Source organism: Centroberyx gerrardi, chromosome 2 (genome assembly GCF_048128805.1).
Source record: "Centroberyx gerrardi isolate f3 chromosome 2, fCenGer3.hap1.cur.20231027, whole genome shotgun sequence".
Taxonomy (NCBI): domain Eukaryota; kingdom Metazoa; phylum Chordata; class Actinopteri; order Beryciformes; family Berycidae; genus Centroberyx; species Centroberyx gerrardi.
This window is the reverse complement of record NC_135998.1, coordinates 29,039,367-29,056,049: the sequence shown is the minus strand read 5'-3', so window position 1 is coordinate 29,056,049 and position 16,683 is coordinate 29,039,367. Positions and strand designations below refer to the sequence as shown.

The window sequence follows — 16,683 nt, the reverse complement described above, 5'->3', positions numbered from 1 at the left end:
AATTTTAATGTGGAAAAAAATGATCTTCCTACCTCCAAACAACGCAGAATAAATCAAAGTGTTTGGTTCAGCTCCGTTTAAATTGCATCCAGGAGACCGTCGATGACGCTCCTCGCCTGTAGACATGGAGGAGGAGGAGGAGGATGGAGGGAGGAGGAGGAGGAGGAGGAGGAGGTGAAGGGGCGTCTGGTGTTAACAGCCAGTACAGTATGATATGGCTGTAGCCTGTGCTGGGGGCTGCTGTGTGTCCCCAATAGCAGCAGCAGGAGGAGGAAATTGTTTTCCTGTTGCTCCAGTGGAACAGTCCATTCTAGTCTGGGGACGGGGAACAACCAGCACACTGTTATGACATTGCATAATGCCTAAAAACATGTTCCAGTATCCTGCAGCCAAAGCACAGTAGATAGATAGAGAGTCAGGGCGTTATGAAACCAGTTCAGCAGCAGAAGTACCGCAAAGGTCTGTCTTCTATATTGTTATATTGATACAAATGCAAAACAACATTTTAAGAAATCGAAATATTAGGCCAAGAGGATGAGAGGAGGAATGGCAGAAGACGTCATGCATCAGTATGGCCACAGGGTGGCAGCATAAACCACAGGTTGTTTTTCAAAACTCTCCTGCTGTATTCTTCATCTTTGAGTCCACTTCATGCCTTTTCATTGTATTGATGGGTATAACTCATGTCTAATACTGCTTATATACAGTGTAAAAGTGTAAAGTTATATATTTGTGAACTTCTTTTTAATTCCAGCTATGGCCCTTTAAAATGGATGACGTCACAAAAGTGTTAAAGTTGAGAGCATAAAAAGGCAAGATGATTAAGTCCATTTCCGGGTACGACCGAGGGACGATAGTCTGTTCTCAATGTTTTGGCTTTTTTTTTTGTTGTACAATTTGTTTGGAAAAATATAGAAATATGGTCTTCTGTTGCAGATATTTGAAAAATATCTAAGGTTAATTTTGGGCCAAATTGCATACAAGCCAAAATATAGTTAATCAGAGCTAAAACAAATCTTTTAGAGGAGGCTAATGTTTAATGAAAAAAGGTGTACAGGTTTTTTTTTACAGCACACATCTACACAACTATACTCTTTCTTTGCATATATGGCCTTCTGTAGATCTGTAAAGTGAATATGAGCACATGTAAGCTAGGCATTACTTTTCTTTATATTCTCATGTTCCTCTCATTTGTTATGTAGGCTATATATTGCTTTTTTAAAATACTTTTTCACGTATTTCATACTGTACATACGTTCCATATTTTAGTATGGTCTCGTGTTTCACATAGTTTTTTTTTTTTTTAATGTTTTTCTCTTGGTTTCAATAACTCCTGCTGCTAGTGCTGCTATTTTTCACACTCTCTTAATAATGTAATGCATAGCCTGCTTTTCATGCATTAATATGTTTCAGCATGTTCTTGTGTTGAAACTGTAGGCATATCAGCTGCTGCAACGGCCCAATTTACTAGTTTCGGCCCAATTTGGCTCGTCGCTATGGTAACGGCGGACCTAAAAACGTAGCAAACAGGAAGTTTAAAAAGAAACAGTAGTGCGTTGAGGTTTTTATGAGCAAATATATCGTCAAAACGTTTTGCACCGCAGCGGAACGGTGCAAACTTTGAACGTGCCCCTGCTGTCACAGGTAGAATAGATGGAAAAGAGCGCATGCGTGAGGGTAACGCCCACTTACAAAGCAAGGAAGTTGGACCAGTTTTTGCTGTTGAACTGGTATTTATCTACAGTGTATATCATCTTTGGTTGAGAGCAATGGCGTCGAATAATGGACTGGCCTCTCTGGTAAGCACTGAATTATACTCCACTTTATCTACATGTACTGACTGTACGCGTTCATTTTGCACTAAACGGTTCATAACGAATCACAGAAATGAATACACGAGTGTAAAATGTTGTACCCATGTCTGCTAGCTTGTTAGCTAACTCTGCTATGCTAACTAGGAAAGCACGTGTAGAAACACTCCTGTGTATGACAGTTTCCAGTCAGATCTATTAAAGTGTCTCACATCATGGCAAACTAACAGAGTTGAGTTAGTGATAATCTCGTTTGAATTGTTATCCAAGAGCGTGTAGACCCCCACCAGTTAGTATTACCTATGTAGGCTATTTTGATTATCTGTATGTATTTTTACATGCATGCTATCAGCTGACAAATTGCTTTACAGACAGTCCATATCCACACCTAAGTATCATGTATGAATAGTTATCTTTCCTGCAAGTTACTGATGTGTGCTGGTTGTGTTTTGGGTTCACAGGGTGTGGAGGGAGCCTCAGCAGCTGCCCATGCACTGTCTCTTCCAGCTGATGCATATGGAAATGATGTAAGTTTTAATGCCAATATCTACGATTTAGTTATAAAGTTATAAAGTATATTGCAAGCTGGATCTTCCACATAGGTCGGGTCTCTATGATAACTAAGCAGTTAACGTCCCATAATGCTTAGGGTCGTGTATGGAAGTCCCAGGCAGACCTGGTTGCCTGTTACTGGGGAGGGTTAAGTGTTGCTGATGTTTCATGAGGAAGTCTGAGGGAAACACAGCATCAGCTAGAGGAAACTGGGAGCTAACAGCAGACGGTTCAACATGAAGGAGAAACCAGCAACTGTCAATCAGTTGACTGCAAATGTCAATACAGGGTGGAAGCAGGCGGTATCATCCAGCACTTCACTGCAGTGAGTGTATTGACCTTTGACCTGTACCTCCCTTGCAGCCTCAGCTCGAAGTCATGTGGGCGATGAAGGCCTACAACCACGCAGAAGTCTACTTCAATGTAAGATCCTCACTCAACTGTCCCTTATTTTTTATTTTTATGTATATACACACATACACAGACACACACGTCAAACATGTTACACACCCATTATTGTTAAAGTAGAGTATAAATCCAAATCATCTCATCATCATCTCAGACTCCTTGTGTAGGCTCTCCACATTATTTATATTATTCAGTTTCCGGATGTTTTTTTTTTTTACAAAAACACTGAGGCTCAGATTAACAGCCTCTTCTTCATCATGTTTTTCAAGTAGATGTATTTTAGTAAAAGCTGAATTGAATTAGTTAAATTGAATTAATTTGAAGGCTAAGTCCTCATAACACTGGACCCTGATTGGCCTGATTTTTGAGATGGATTTTTGAGAATGCATTAACTTAAAATCTAACCACTCGAAATCAAATGTTAACAATGTCTTCATTAAACATTTTTGATCACATATGTATGTAAACAGAGGGAAATTTAAATTCTACTTTGATTCTGCCTTCAGCTCATCTCATCAGTCGACCCTAAGTTCCTGAAGCTGACCAAGGTGGACGACAAAATCTACACCTCCTTCAGGGAAAACTTCAAGGACCTCGACATCAAGATGCTCAATCCAGATCTGCTCAAGTCCGACGAGGCCAAGGAGGTTTGTTTGTTTGGAAAATATAGACGGTGTCACTTGCACATGAAATAAATGGGCCTGCTGTTTGTGTTGAGGGATAGAGTGCGCTGCAATGAAACTGCACTGATGACTTAAAGACAAGGAAGTGTTTTTGGGGGTAACATGATGACTGTCCTATCTGTTCCACTGTTTACAACGTGGGACTGGTCAAACAGTCCAGTTAGTTGGAATACGTTGGCTTCATTAATAGAACTCATTAGAATTCAAATTTCTCTGTCAAAACACATTTCTGTAGAAATATTTTGACATGAATTTTAAATTAAAACATTCATGCAAAGTATTGGCAAAAATATAGCCTATAGCTCGCTATTGGTATTGAATTCAAAGTCCTGATACCAGTATTGGTACTGGAAATTTTCAAACAATATCCAGCCTAAATGCTAATTTCTTTCTGCAAGCCACAAAGAGCTCGGTGCACAGTGTGGGCCTGAGAGCTGAAGTACAGCACATCAATTAAACATGTGAAGATGTGGCAGCCTGCCCATTAAAATGAGCAGACATCCACTGACACAACAGGTCCATTAAGGAACAATATCATACAGCTGCTTGTTTCCATAATGGAGCTGTTTATAGGTTATGAGGGTTATTCATGAGGATGAGTTTTCAGTGTGGCCATTACAAGAATGACATCCAATAAGATCATTTTTTTGTATATCTTTTTTCTTAACCAAGTTACAAAGTAAAGTAAAAGGAACAAAACATCAATAATCAATTAGCTATAAAATATTATCAAATAATAATAATAAGCCATAAATTGCAAGTTTATAAAAAGTAGTTTTCAGTTGAGCCTTGAATGACGATTAATTGTGTTTCTTCAGGCTGGTTTTCCAATTTTAGGGGCATTTATTAAAGACCATTGATTTATCTGTCTGTCTGTCCACCCACCCACATGGGGTGAACCCCTAATTCATAACTGCATCTCCATGTCTATAAGATTTGGTGAAATAATGTCAACCAACAAGCATTAAGTAGTAAATGTTTTTCTTCGTACTGCAGGAAGTTTATTTCTGTGCTCATTGTGAAATCCTGGCCTGGACATTTTTTCCCTTGGTGGATTAACTTTGACTCGTAACATTTACAAAGTCAATTTTTTCAGTAAATAAAATAAATCAATAAATTGATGGCATTTTTAATCTGAGCTTAATGTCTCTCCCCCAAAATTTCAAGTGTGTTATATCCATGTTATTTTACAAAACCTGTATCTGTGTGCTAAAAGTGCTAAAATGGCACAAAAAAAACACAACGGGAGACATTTCCCTGAAGCCCGCCATGAGTCCGTTAACTAACTTGATCTGTTCCTGTGCAGCAATGGCGTCCATTCTGTAACCAGTTTGAAGGGGTCATCGACGATTTCAACTACGGGACCCTGCTCCGCCTGGACTGTGAAAAAGACTACACAGAGGAGAACACCATATTCGGTATGTTCTCATTATAGAGGGAAAAGCGTTATCATTTGAAAAAGTCAGACTTAAGACAATTCATCTTTTACCGTTTCTCTTTCAGCCACCAGGATCCAGTTCTTTGCTGTTGAGATCGCCCGCAACAGAGAGGGTTTCAACAGCCCGGTGTACATGGCCAAATGTTCCAAGAGCTAGCCTCCGACTGGACCAGGAACTAACCCGGCCCGCCCCCTGTACCATCACCCGAGGAGCCAAGGACTATCACACAAGTATCCCTCCTTAAGTAAAAACAGTTATCTTCAAATTGTCATATTTTCCATCTTCCGAGGGTGTACCCTGTCTTTTTAATTTAATAAGTAACGCGACTTATGTGGAAATCTCCCTTAATATCTTTGTGTCACATTACCTTGACTTGGGAGACAGGTGCAATGCGTAATGGTGAGATTAAAACACGGTCCTTCCCCAAGTGCTACCTGCTCAGCAGCACTGTTTGTATACTTAAATCCCAATTTTACATTTTGTATTTACTGTACATTCTTATTGTGCCAATCATACGAGTGGTTGTTTGTTTTGTAATAACCTTGAAATTGCATTTGTTTGATGGAAGCCTATGACGGAGGAAACAAATAAAGTCATACATTCTGCCACTGTTAATGGAGGTGTTACAGTTTTTCACAGTTGTTCGCACATTAAAACTGGAACTTGAGACACAATCACTAAAACCTGAAACACATCTATCAAATCCCTAAACCAAGTCTGCAACAATACAAGCACATTTTCTGCTTTTCACTCAGTTTGCAATTCTAAATCACTTTTTGCAAAACACTACACATTTCTCTACATTAGGCACAACATAAAAAATACAAATAAATTGCTTGTGTTCAGAAGAGAAGATGTTTATTGGAGAGAATCAAACACAGTTGACTTGCATTTTTGGACTGGACTGTTTCATGAATGATACATGACCTTATTTTAGGGATTCGGATACTTGTGTTTTTTATGTGTTCGGTTTTTATCTACAGTGTTTGTTCCATGTAGTTTTTACCCTTGGTGTTTACCTGACTGTATAACCAGTTTCCCTCTGGAACAATAAAGATATTGAACTTGAATGAGGTGCTGTGGTCAGACCCAAATAAGAGGCAGGATGGAGCCTAACTTTTAACCTTTTTTTTCTGTTTTCTCCTGCTGCATTGCGTTTTGTATGTAGAACACTTCACATATCCAAGTGTTGAAATAAAGTATTTGTGACTGAAATAAAATGAAGTATTTCAATCACAGATCTACATTACTGTAAGTCTTTTACAACAGGCTACTGTGCAGAAGTGGAACTCTGAACATGCAAAAGGCATAAGCCTACTGATAAGATATTCAAAGTAGTGTTTTCCATTGAGCACATCAGTTGGTTGTTAGAAAGATGTATTCATATGATGGTTGTGTGTCATTTTGTTGCAAGAGAAGCGTTTTGAATGCAGTTTAGTTTTGCAAGATTTGTGGAGTTTTGCATTTTGTTAGTGTTCTTGTGTTTAGAGTTTTGAGAAAATTTGCCTTAGTTTCAGAAAATGTCTAAGCAAAAACTAATCAAAATTCAATTCAATCAAAAAATAAGACACAAAGGCAGCAACGTACAAACCAATGAGGTTTATTTGCAGTCACAATGCTTACACTATATGTAGCAGACATCCAAACAACTCAAACAGCTATTCACTCTATGGACCCAACACATTCACATCAGGGACACAAACCAAAAAATTAGAAACTCAAATGAACATCCATGAGTGCTGACATGGTTAGAGATGAGCTAGTTGTCACAAACAGTTAGCAGCAACATCGTAGAGAGTAACACAAGTTGCTAATATACTCCATTCCTGTATCTCTTTTTACACTGTTCTGACTTCTACCAAAGTTGATGCAATATTCTTCAGATACTTTTAAAATAAAACTGGATTCCTTCAGGGAGCTCTGATGACGAGAACTCGCGTTTCAATGCTGATGCGCCAGAACTGGGAACTAGGTTTGTTTCCCCGCTGGCCCAGACCCCGGCTGTTTGAGCCCACGGCTCCATCAGAGGTTCTAGCAGTCGCAGCACCATGGGACGCCACATACACACCAGGCAACAGAGAGCCGTTTTCACCACAAACCCATCCGCACACAGACGAGGACACATACTCGCACACGCACACCCAAAAGAGGACTCCACTGCGGGACCTAGTCCTAAGAATGGGGCGGTCCCAAAACCTGGTCCGAGGGATCCAGAGTGTAAACAAAATGGTGGAAACTGCACCCAGCCTACCAGAGGGTAAAATGTAGCTATTACCATGTTGCTTACACGTCAATCGTTTGCAAACTGTAAAAGGGGACCAAGCAAGTGTATGCACAGAAGACCTGGGTCTGGTGTGTAGCAGGTTGCTTCGAGGAGAAGGGCAGAGCTGTGACAGGCGAGTCAGGGAGGCGAAACCCTGCCGAGCCTGCCGCCGTTTCAGGGAAGTGGCTATTTACATCACTCCGACCAGAGACTGAGAAAAATGTACAACATGGATGCTCTGACTCTCCATTTCTATTAGTGTATGTACCTCTTTTCCTTTCATCTTGCCTAACCTCCGTAGCCTAAGTGCTCCGTACGTCCCTGGCCACTCCACAGCTCAGGTTACACTCCCCCCCTCCCCCCTTTCTCTCTCTCTCGGTCTCTTCCCCCCCCCCCCCCAGCTCTCCGGCTCCTGTGGAGAGCTCGCTCCCCCCACACAGACAAACAGTTGCACTAACTCACTACACTGTAAAAAGCTCACTCACACAATTTTTTTTTTTTTTAAACTCAGCTTGTGTTTTGTTTTTTTTAAATTCAATCATTATAAACATTGTTCAAAATGTTACGAAAAAAAAATGTACACTTGTTTTGTGTGTTTTTCTATACAAGGCAGGCAGAAGCAGATTACTACGTTTACCGGCGTTCGTCCCCCCCCCCCTTTTTCATCCGGAGCACTCTCCTTCCTCTTGCGACGATTTACTCCCTTTCCAGAGTACGAAGAGGTGCGCCCGCCCCCCCCCCCCCACCACCCCCCCTCACGACCTCCGATACCCCGACCCCTCCACTCTTAGGACAGCCAGACGAGCGGCCCCTTGAGACCGCTTCGGACTGGCTTTAAAATAGATCTGTATATATTTATATATGCTTATATCAAAAAGGAGGGTGGGGGGGGGGGGGGGGGCGGGAGAGGGACCAAAAATAGGGAATGGGCAGGTGCAACATAGAAGTGATGCAAGGTGGTTTATTCGTTTGTATTGTATCGATACCCCCGTAAGCTACTGCACATGCAGCAGCTAGTCGTCTTGGGGTTGAGAAATGATCCCCGGGCATCCTGGCCCAAGGGGGGGGGGAGGCTGATGCAGAGGGGGAGGTGCTGGTGGGGGGGAGAGAGGATGTGGAGGAGCGAGGAGGGGGGACTCTGGGTGCGTTTGGATAAGACTCTGCTGTGTGGAATGTCAGCTCATCATATCGTTGCTGTTGACCCCGTATGTCGAGTTCTTCATGCTGTCATTGACTTCCCTCCTGAATACTGACAAGTTCTGGGTAAACCTACACAGAGAGAGGGTTATTCAACATGTGAGGTGGGAGACAAGATAATCCACAACAACCACCAGAGTTAGTATCATGGCAATCTATGTGCAGGGTTTGACCGATATGGGCTTTTGAAGGCAGGTGGCTTTCAGGTGCCGTGACATACCCTCTGGCGGCCATATTGGAGGTCTCTCTTAAAGGTCCCATATTCTACATTTTCCAGTGTTTTATTTTATGTCTTGAGGTCCATTAAAAGCTGTGTGTGTGGTGTCATGCACCAAAAACACTCTCAATCCATTTTTACACGTTCATTTTCCAGCATCTCTCTGAGCCTTACCAAGAACAGGCTGTTTCTGTCGCTGTGTCTTTAAGGCTCATTAATATTAACGACCCTCTGTTCTGATTGGCTAACCGTTTCAAGAGTGAAACGTGAGACACCGCAGCCTGGCAGCTACAGGTAGCTCCGGTAATAAACAATGACAACCGCTCAACCGCTTTGAAAAAGACACTTTGTTAGTCTATTATTTCTTACAAAAATGATAATGAGCGAACCTTTGTGACGCCACAAAGTTACGGAAGTCCAAACGGCTCGTTTAGAGGCTCGCTTTTCTAATATGGATTGTGTGGATTTAGTTGGCGACCGTGTGTTTTGATACTTTCACCATGTTTAGATAGCACATCCAACTCCTTTATAATCAAAGAGGCAAGGGAAATCCTGTTTTACACCATATGGGACCTTTAAGTAACAATTGCATTTCTAAAAGTAAACAAAATCTAAAAGACTTGGCTGTCAACATAATTCATAACATGCTAAATTCTGTGCCGTTTTTGACTGTAAAATTATCATTTTACCACAGACAAATGTGATTTTGTATTTCATGTCAGCTTGTTAGCTAGCTAACCACAGTATCTGGTCAGCTAACCATCAGTGTCTTGTAAACACATCTGACTTTCACACTAGTAGCACCTACTAGAAGCTAACATTAGAGCTAGTAATGGCTGGTAGTCATAAAGTAATATGAACAGCAGTTGCTTTGCTAAATTAGCCTGCTGGCTAGTTAGCTAGCTAACAATGCCCAAAAGAGAAAGTCAAAGCTACAATTCATAGTGCATAGTCCAGACTAGGACCAAAGGGGCTAGGGTTTGGAAATGTTAATGCCAAAATATTATTCTCGTCAGGGTGAAACACCTCTGAAACAGCATTTAGACCATCATGGGACACTAAAACTCTCCATTGAAACCCAGACTAATGAGATTCTTTGTGTTAGCAAACAGTTGTGTTAGCTTTAAGGCAGGGTGACCCACCACCCCTATTAATTACTGAACTATTACTGAACTATTAAATGAATAAATATAATGTGGAAAGAAAACTAATTTCACTGCAGGTTTTCCAGACTGTTTTCCTGTAAAAATGACAATCTGTACATGAAACCGACCTGTCCCGATTCTTGGTTAGCAGGTTGCGCTCTATTCCCTCCATCAAGTTCTCAAAGCATAAGTGCATGGCTTGCTGCTTCTCTGGGGGCTGGCTGTTCACGATGCTGTTCCTCAGGTCAGCAAAATACTGCAGGAAACCCAAACAGACATTGTAGACATACTGTTGTGTCAGAGATTATTCATATTGAGGATCGAGGTGGGAGTGCGCATTTTACCTTCTCGTTGAGTAGGATCAGGCCTAATAGAGGCCGCGACATGGACCACTGGTTCCGACAGTCCTCAAAGATGATGATGTTCAAAACTGTGGACAGCATCTGCGAAAGAATCATGTTTTGTTTTACGACTTGTTGAATGGTTGTCTGCTGAGAGTCTTACATTACTGGAGAGAGTAAATATCTTGTGGATATATGTGTATAAGCGGACATATAGGTCATCCCACCTGTTGAATCATCTCCGGGTGTTGCTGCATGATGTGTAGGAAGCGATCATCTGTTGCCATTGGAGCCGGCCGTTTCTTGGTGGAGCGCGACAGCTGCTTGAACAGGTAGGTTACTATGTGGTCCAGACTGGAGCAGCATCCTGTGCACACCATCGTATCTAAAACACAAATACAGATTTAACTGCCAGGCAGTCAGCGATTGCCATCAACCTCACCAGCCACGATGAGCACAATTCTTCAAATAAAATGTACGTGCGTAACAGCCCAGGTGTGTCTGTGTATATTACCCAGCGCGGTGAGTCCTTCCGATATCGAGGACAGGATGTACATGACCACATGTGGCTCCAGACTGGCGATGAAATTCATGTGGTCCTGAGTCAGCACTTCCAGCAGAGAGTAGAATGACTGACTAAGCTTGGGATAGTCCTGCAGGCACCGGAAGAGAAGATTTGCATCTTACAAAAGGCTTGATTTATCAAGCAATACACATAATTTGTGCACAAAGTATTGTTGACGTGCAAACCAAAACCATTTCATCTGTAAATTAGAATGTATGAATGCTCCAACATGACAGAATATTCATAAATGATGACTGATTTATCAAGCAAAATTCATACAAATTGTATGCAAAGTACTGTTAGCACATGCAACCCAAAACCATTTAGATCTGAAAATTATAATGCACTTAAAGGGTAACACCTTGTTTCTGGTAGATTGGCCGATTGGTCAACACTGAGTGATGAGAAACAGACACCAAAATCATCCATGTGTCCCCAGTAGATCAAAACTTTAGCACAGAGCTTTATTATTACTACTCACCTTATGTTGAGTGATAGTAGCCACTAGCATTGTCTCAAAAGTGAGAACATCACTTGTAGTATGTATAGGCCAGAACCTTATGTTACTTTACCCTTGGAAAGATCCAGAAGATCTCTGTGTGCCCAGTTGAGAACTGGGACCCTCCCTCTGGCTATTGAGGTGGACAGGTTCAATTCTATTGAGGAGAGACTTTGTACTGTATGTGAACTGGGTGTTGTTGAAGATGAATTTCATTTTTTGTTTCATTGTACATTATATGAGGAACTAAGACTGCTTTTATTTGAGAAAATGCAAAACAAGAAGCCTGATCAATCAATGTATCACTTTGCTCTGAAAGCATTATTTCCATTCCATACCATACCATTTTCAATCATACTGGGAAAATGTGTTTGATATGCCACTTCCTTGGTTTAGAATCTTTAACTCCTTTTATAGCACATCCTTTTCCACCTATTTATGGGGTTTTCAGTTGAAAATGTTTTATAAGATATTACCTACAAGGAGAATGCTTAAGTTGTGGAAGATAATTGATGAAAGCTTTTGTAGATTTTGCTCTGATGAGGAGGAGGATGCCATGCATTTATTTTGATACTGTCCACTTGTTGCATCCTTTTGGCAGCAGGTGGCGGATTGGTTATTTTCACAAGCCATTTTCTTACCTTTGTCCCCTCTAACAATTATGTGGGGAGTTCATGATGACCAAAATACTTCATTGAATACAATTGTATTGCTTGGCAAACTTTACATATTTAATACTCCAAATAACAGTTATCTATTATCGGCTTCATTTATTTCCTTCCTCAAACATCACTATTTGCTGGAAAGGCTAATTATGAGAAGGAAAGGTAAGGGACTTGCTTTTAGTGGTAAATGGGAAAAACTATCAGTTATAAAGGCATGGGATATTGAGCTTTGATATGTCCTATTTGTTTTTGTATTCTTTTTTTTTTATTTTTTCCATTTTTTTGTTTTGTTTTGTTTTGTGCGTTTTGTATTGGCCTTATTTATAAAAACTGTAAATGGAGTGTATAATACTTTATTATGTTCTGTTCTTTTATGTAAGTTTATACATGTTATTTATGTATAAGCTTATATGAGTATACCTGCATTTGTTTATATCAGTTAGACTTTCTGTACCTTTTTTCTTCATAACTGGGCTGTGATCTCCATTCTATCTAGTTAATATACTTTGTTTTACATTTGTTATGTTTACAGAATTTTTCTTCTCTTTTCTGATGTCTCTACATGTATATGTTTTTGTCAGTTCTGTGTTTTGTGTTGTATTGTTATTTTTGTCAAGTAAATAAAAACAAAACAGAGGAGATGAGTTTAAAGGATAAGGCTGGTGGTTTTTTTTAATGCATTGCTTGCTCCTATGAAAATAACAAAATCAACAATGCGTTTGCTCTACTCCCGTTGCTTTCTGACTTCCCACGTACCGTTTTTAGCCTTCAACCCGGAAGTCATTGGCTCCAATTGTAAGCTGAAAACCTTTAAATACAGCTCACAAAGACATAGTTTACATTTTAAAAATCACTAACTGTTACCATGAAAAGTCAGGCTGTTGTAGTTATTACCAAATCAAATGGGAACAAATTCTTCATTACGCCGGGGACTATTTTCGGTGCTACGAAACTACTTTCCTGAGATCGCAAAGTGTTTACAGCCGGCTTATTAAGTTGTTTGAGGAAAAAGTCGGCTGGCCCGGTGCATCGTGATGATGAAATATGCTGCCCAGAGCAACGGCATGGCTCTTTGATGTGTTTTTAATCGTTTTTTTAATACAATGGAGTTCTATGGCTGTTGGGACATGGCTTCACTGGGCACCAGCTACATGGACGAGACTTGTTGGCAAAACAAAATCATTGCTGATTTTGTTATTTTCATAGGATTTGTTGACAGTAAGCAATGCATTAAAAAACACTAGCCTTATCCTTTAAGTTGGAATGGTTATTCAGAGAGGAAGTTTTTAGTGTGGCCAGTTTCATTGGGAAAGCATTGAAACTGAGAATGGAAAAGCTGTTTATTTGAATGTATGACTTTAATTTGATCCTTTTTTTTTATTTGATAATTATTTGTTTCTGGTTCTTGTTTGTTTGTTGGAGCTCAACGTCTCTGTGTCTTGTAAACCCATACAGGCTGGGCACCATGTGGTTTATTTGTTTATTATAAGGATCCCCATTAGCTGATGCCTAGACGACCAGCTAGTCTGGTGCACGACACATTAATAAAAAAATCTATCTATGTAGCAGCTCTAAAGCTAAATGGTAAGTAATCTTAAATGATATGCAGCTAAGTCTGTTTTGTGTAGGATTTGTAAAAATGACAGGAAATATGCAAATCAATCTAGCAAACTAATTCAAAGTGGCAGGGACTACTTTCCCTGTTTCCATAGGAATTAAAGGTGTTGGGCAATGGTAGACTGTGTACAGCTAAAAATCACTGCGCAGCGGATTAATACGTGGTTGCTCACATGAAATAGATCCCAAAATAAACCTGCTACATCAGCTATATTGAGTTAATATTTCATTTTTAAATCTACAGGCCATATAATAATGCTAGTCGCTATCACTCAACTTAGAGTACACTAAAGTGTTAGCACTGAGCACCGGAACGAATGATCTACCGGGGACACATGGATGATTTTGGTGTTTGTGTTCTGTGTTTTGATAAATGATACACTGCTGTAATGAACAGATGCATGGACGTACTAGTAAGTCACTGTGAGGGATGGACAGCAGTAGTTTGATGAAGGTCTGCAAGGCGTTGTCCAGAGCGTCGTCGCCGTACAGACGGAAGACCCCGAAATTGACGTAGTTGCCGCTGAGGACGGCCTTCAGCATGGCGAAGCACACGCTGACTCCCTTCAGCTTCACCCCGTACACCTGGTCCTTGGGGACCTCCCCCAGCGTGAGGATGCGATTCCCTAGACGGAGGGAGACGAGAGGTGTCACACAGAAAGACAGGGGCGGTTCGCATATCGCTGCTGTTGGGTGAAACTCCAAAATATTAATTTTTCAGGAACTTGGAAAAACAGACTTGTGTTAGTTGGGTTAGACCAATATATGGGTTTGCTGATATATCATACTGGACTTTTATTAAAAGTAATATTTATTGTATAATTGTTCAATAGTAATAGCTCCTAACCTGAATTGATTCTAATGCACATTTTCATCAGACAAATATATATGAATGTGTTTTATTATACTGGGTTTCAATGGAGAGTTTTAATGTCTCTATAATCTAAATGCAGTTTCAGAGGCTTTTCCCATTTAAAGATATTGAATATTGGATATAGAAATATTGGAATTAGAATTTTGGAATATTGGAACAAAATAGTGGCAAGTAGTTTCAATTCAAAAATAACTATGTGCCTTCAAAACCCATATTGGTTGAACCCTCATTTCTAGGCTGACAACCATGCGTTTTTGAGTTTATCCAATAGGTGCTGAAAGGGTTTCATAAGCCTAAGGGTCGCCCAGAGCATTCAAAATCATGAAAATCAATGTTGGAGTTATAATATTTCTACAAAACAGCGATATGCTGATGCACACAAAACACACACGCACACACACACAAACGCACGCATGGGCATGACCAGGCAAGCATTTACAATACAGTTACTAATGCTGCGTCAGACACCTCACCTAGCCGGGATGAGAAGGTCAGGGTGAAAGTTAGAGGTGGTGGGAGATTAGGGGTGGGGAGTGGGGGTCAGGGGTTATAGGCTGGTGAAGGTACCGTAGGTAGTGATCATCTTGCTGGTTTCTCTGAACAGCAGGATCCCATTGGGCGACGACACATCAAACTGTAACCTTTGGGACCTAGAAACAATAAAAAAAACAAAAAACAACACAGTCACAGGTTGGGTGTCAAACTGTCAAAATTAAGGATTCATCTCAGAAACCTCAACTTAATTGGTAAATGGTAAATGGACTGCATTTATATAGCGCTTTTCTAGTCTATCGACCACTCAAAGCGCTTTACAACAATGCCTACATTCACCCATTCACACACACATTCATACACCGATGGCGGCAAGCTACCACGCAGGGTGCTGGCGCAACCATCGGGAGCAATTTGGGGTTCAGTATCTTGCCCAAGGACACTTCGACATGCGGACTGGAGGAGCCGGGATCGAACCACCGACCTTCTGATTAGTGGACGACCCGCTCTACCTCCTGAGCCACAGCCGCCCCGAAATTCAAATTTCCACTCTACTTGTCTCATAAAAAACTGATGAGAGACCATCCCCACCCAAAGCAGTTTGAAACAAAGGACTTTGTGTATGATGCTGCATTCACATCGTGTGGGAAACCCATTTCAGCTGTTTAACATGTACTTAACATGTGAGTTTATACATTTTAGATACTGTTTTGTCAGCAAAACCAAACAGTACAATGTCAACCACAAATAAAAAATTCAAGAACTTCTGGCCTACCATGTCTTATGTGGTGTAAAAATAATGAATTCTCTACACTTGACAACTCTCAGTTCCCATATAGTATTTGCCATCTGAAAGCTGAGATGAACAGTCATTTCTAATAAGAAGTAGAACTAAACAATTAAAACAATCGATGAGTTTTAGAGCTCTGGGTAATCTTAGATCTTAAAATTAAATTTTTGTCAATATCTCTCAGCCCTAGTAAGAAGTGCAAATGTACCATCTTTCCCACGGGACATGAATGCAGCACGAGTCAGCAGCTGTAACAATGAGCATCTTTACCTGTTGTGAACGAGCTCAGCCATGAGTTTGAGGACGGGCGTGGTGCATGCTGGGTCGTGGTACCAGAGCTCTATGGCTCTCTGCAAAATGGGCATGTAAGCTGGATATCTATTGGGCTGAAGTGAAGGACAACACTCAAAGGGATCATAACGGTAAGCCGGTCTCCTGAAGCACCTTTGTTATTAAAGTGATATTTCACTGAAGTAGGCCAGGTTCACTTTTTAGGACTCGTACCCCTAGAGTTCATGAACGGTCGGCCTCTCACATTACATGCCCACTGGGGCGACAGTCACCAGCAGAATGTAGGCTTTCATTTCCGTTTTGTTAGGGTAATTGCACACACAGATCATCTTAGCGACTCAGTCGATGCTCCGGAATGGAGGCCAGCTGAGGCCGTGGAAATAGGGAGAGCTGCTTAGCAATACACAGCAGAGATTTGTCTGATTTTATGTCAGTTGTAACAATGCGAGGATGTGTAATTAGATGACTATTGTTCTTAAAATACATTTTTAAGAATTTGTCTCCCCCACACATATCATTCCCTGATTGGCAGGTTGATGGCAAAACTTACCTTATCCCTTTTAAATATGGAAATACCATTTTGGGAACAAACAGACTTGGTGAATGCCCCCGCCCCCTCCATAAGAAAAAACATGCAATAATTCATCAGTCACTGTCTCTCAACAGTGATGTTGCCCAGAGGTCAGACGGGACGGGGGCTGAAGGGGGTCACAGGTCAGTTAAGGATACATCCAGTCAAACAGCATCATGAAGCTGGTCTTGGCGTTGAAGGCAAATGCGATGCCCCGCAGGTCTCGGACCAAACCCACCAAGGTCCTCTGCAAGGAACAACAT

The 16,683-nt window shown here is 40.9% G+C and overlaps 2 protein-coding genes across 3 annotated transcripts in view; one reads left to right on the top strand and one right to left on the bottom strand.

The window, feature by feature from the left end:
• The first annotated feature begins 1,736 nt into the window (after positions 1 to 1,736).
• pbdc1 (polysaccharide biosynthesis domain containing 1) lies at positions 1,737 to 5,501 on the top strand. Its single transcript, XM_071914326.2, has 6 exons — positions 1,737 to 1,799; positions 2,273 to 2,338; positions 2,727 to 2,786; positions 3,278 to 3,418; positions 4,761 to 4,872; positions 4,958 to 5,501. The coding sequence occupies exons 1-6, from the start codon at positions 1,770 to 1,772 to the stop codon at positions 5,047 to 5,049; spliced, it is 501 nt and encodes a 166-aa protein (XP_071770427.1). The 5' UTR covers positions 1,737 to 1,769; the 3' UTR covers positions 5,050 to 5,501.
• Positions 5,502 to 6,477: 976 nt separating this feature from the next.
• The window catches only part of xpo7 (exportin 7), a 32,020-nt gene continuing 21,814 nt past the window's right edge, over positions 6,478 to 16,683 (bottom strand). For both annotated transcript variants that reach the window (XM_071914299.2, XM_078286359.1), the window contains exons 20-28: positions 16,579 to 16,667; positions 15,829 to 15,936; positions 14,844 to 14,926; positions 13,814 to 14,028; positions 10,571 to 10,709; positions 10,284 to 10,441; positions 10,060 to 10,158; positions 9,844 to 9,971; positions 6,478 to 8,425 (exon numbers count right to left, since the gene is read on the bottom strand). In XM_071914299.2, coding sequence (XP_071770400.1) covers positions 8,332 to 8,425; positions 9,844 to 9,971; positions 10,060 to 10,158; positions 10,284 to 10,441; positions 10,571 to 10,709; positions 13,814 to 14,028; positions 14,844 to 14,926; positions 15,829 to 15,936; positions 16,579 to 16,667 — 1,113 coding nt within the window. In that variant the 3' untranslated portion in view covers positions 6,478 to 8,331. The remainder of the gene's footprint in view (positions 8,426 to 9,843; positions 9,972 to 10,059; positions 10,159 to 10,283; positions 10,442 to 10,570; positions 10,710 to 13,813; positions 14,029 to 14,843; positions 14,927 to 15,828; positions 15,937 to 16,578; positions 16,668 to 16,683) is intronic.

What these genes read in the sequence shown, in the direction of transcription:
- pbdc1 (XM_071914326.2), top strand. Translation starts at nt 1,770, where the DNA reads ATGGCGTCGAATAATGGACTGGCCTCTCTG. An exon ending in AGTCCGACGAGGCCAAGGAG is followed by an intron (nt 3,419 to 4,760) that starts GTTTGTTTGTTT and finishes GTTCCTGTGCAG; the next exon opens with CAATGGCGTCCATTCTGTAA. An exon ending in AGAGGAGAACACCATATTCG is followed by an intron (nt 4,873 to 4,957) that starts GTATGTTCTCAT and finishes TTTCTCTTTCAG; the next exon opens with CCACCAGGATCCAGTTCTTT.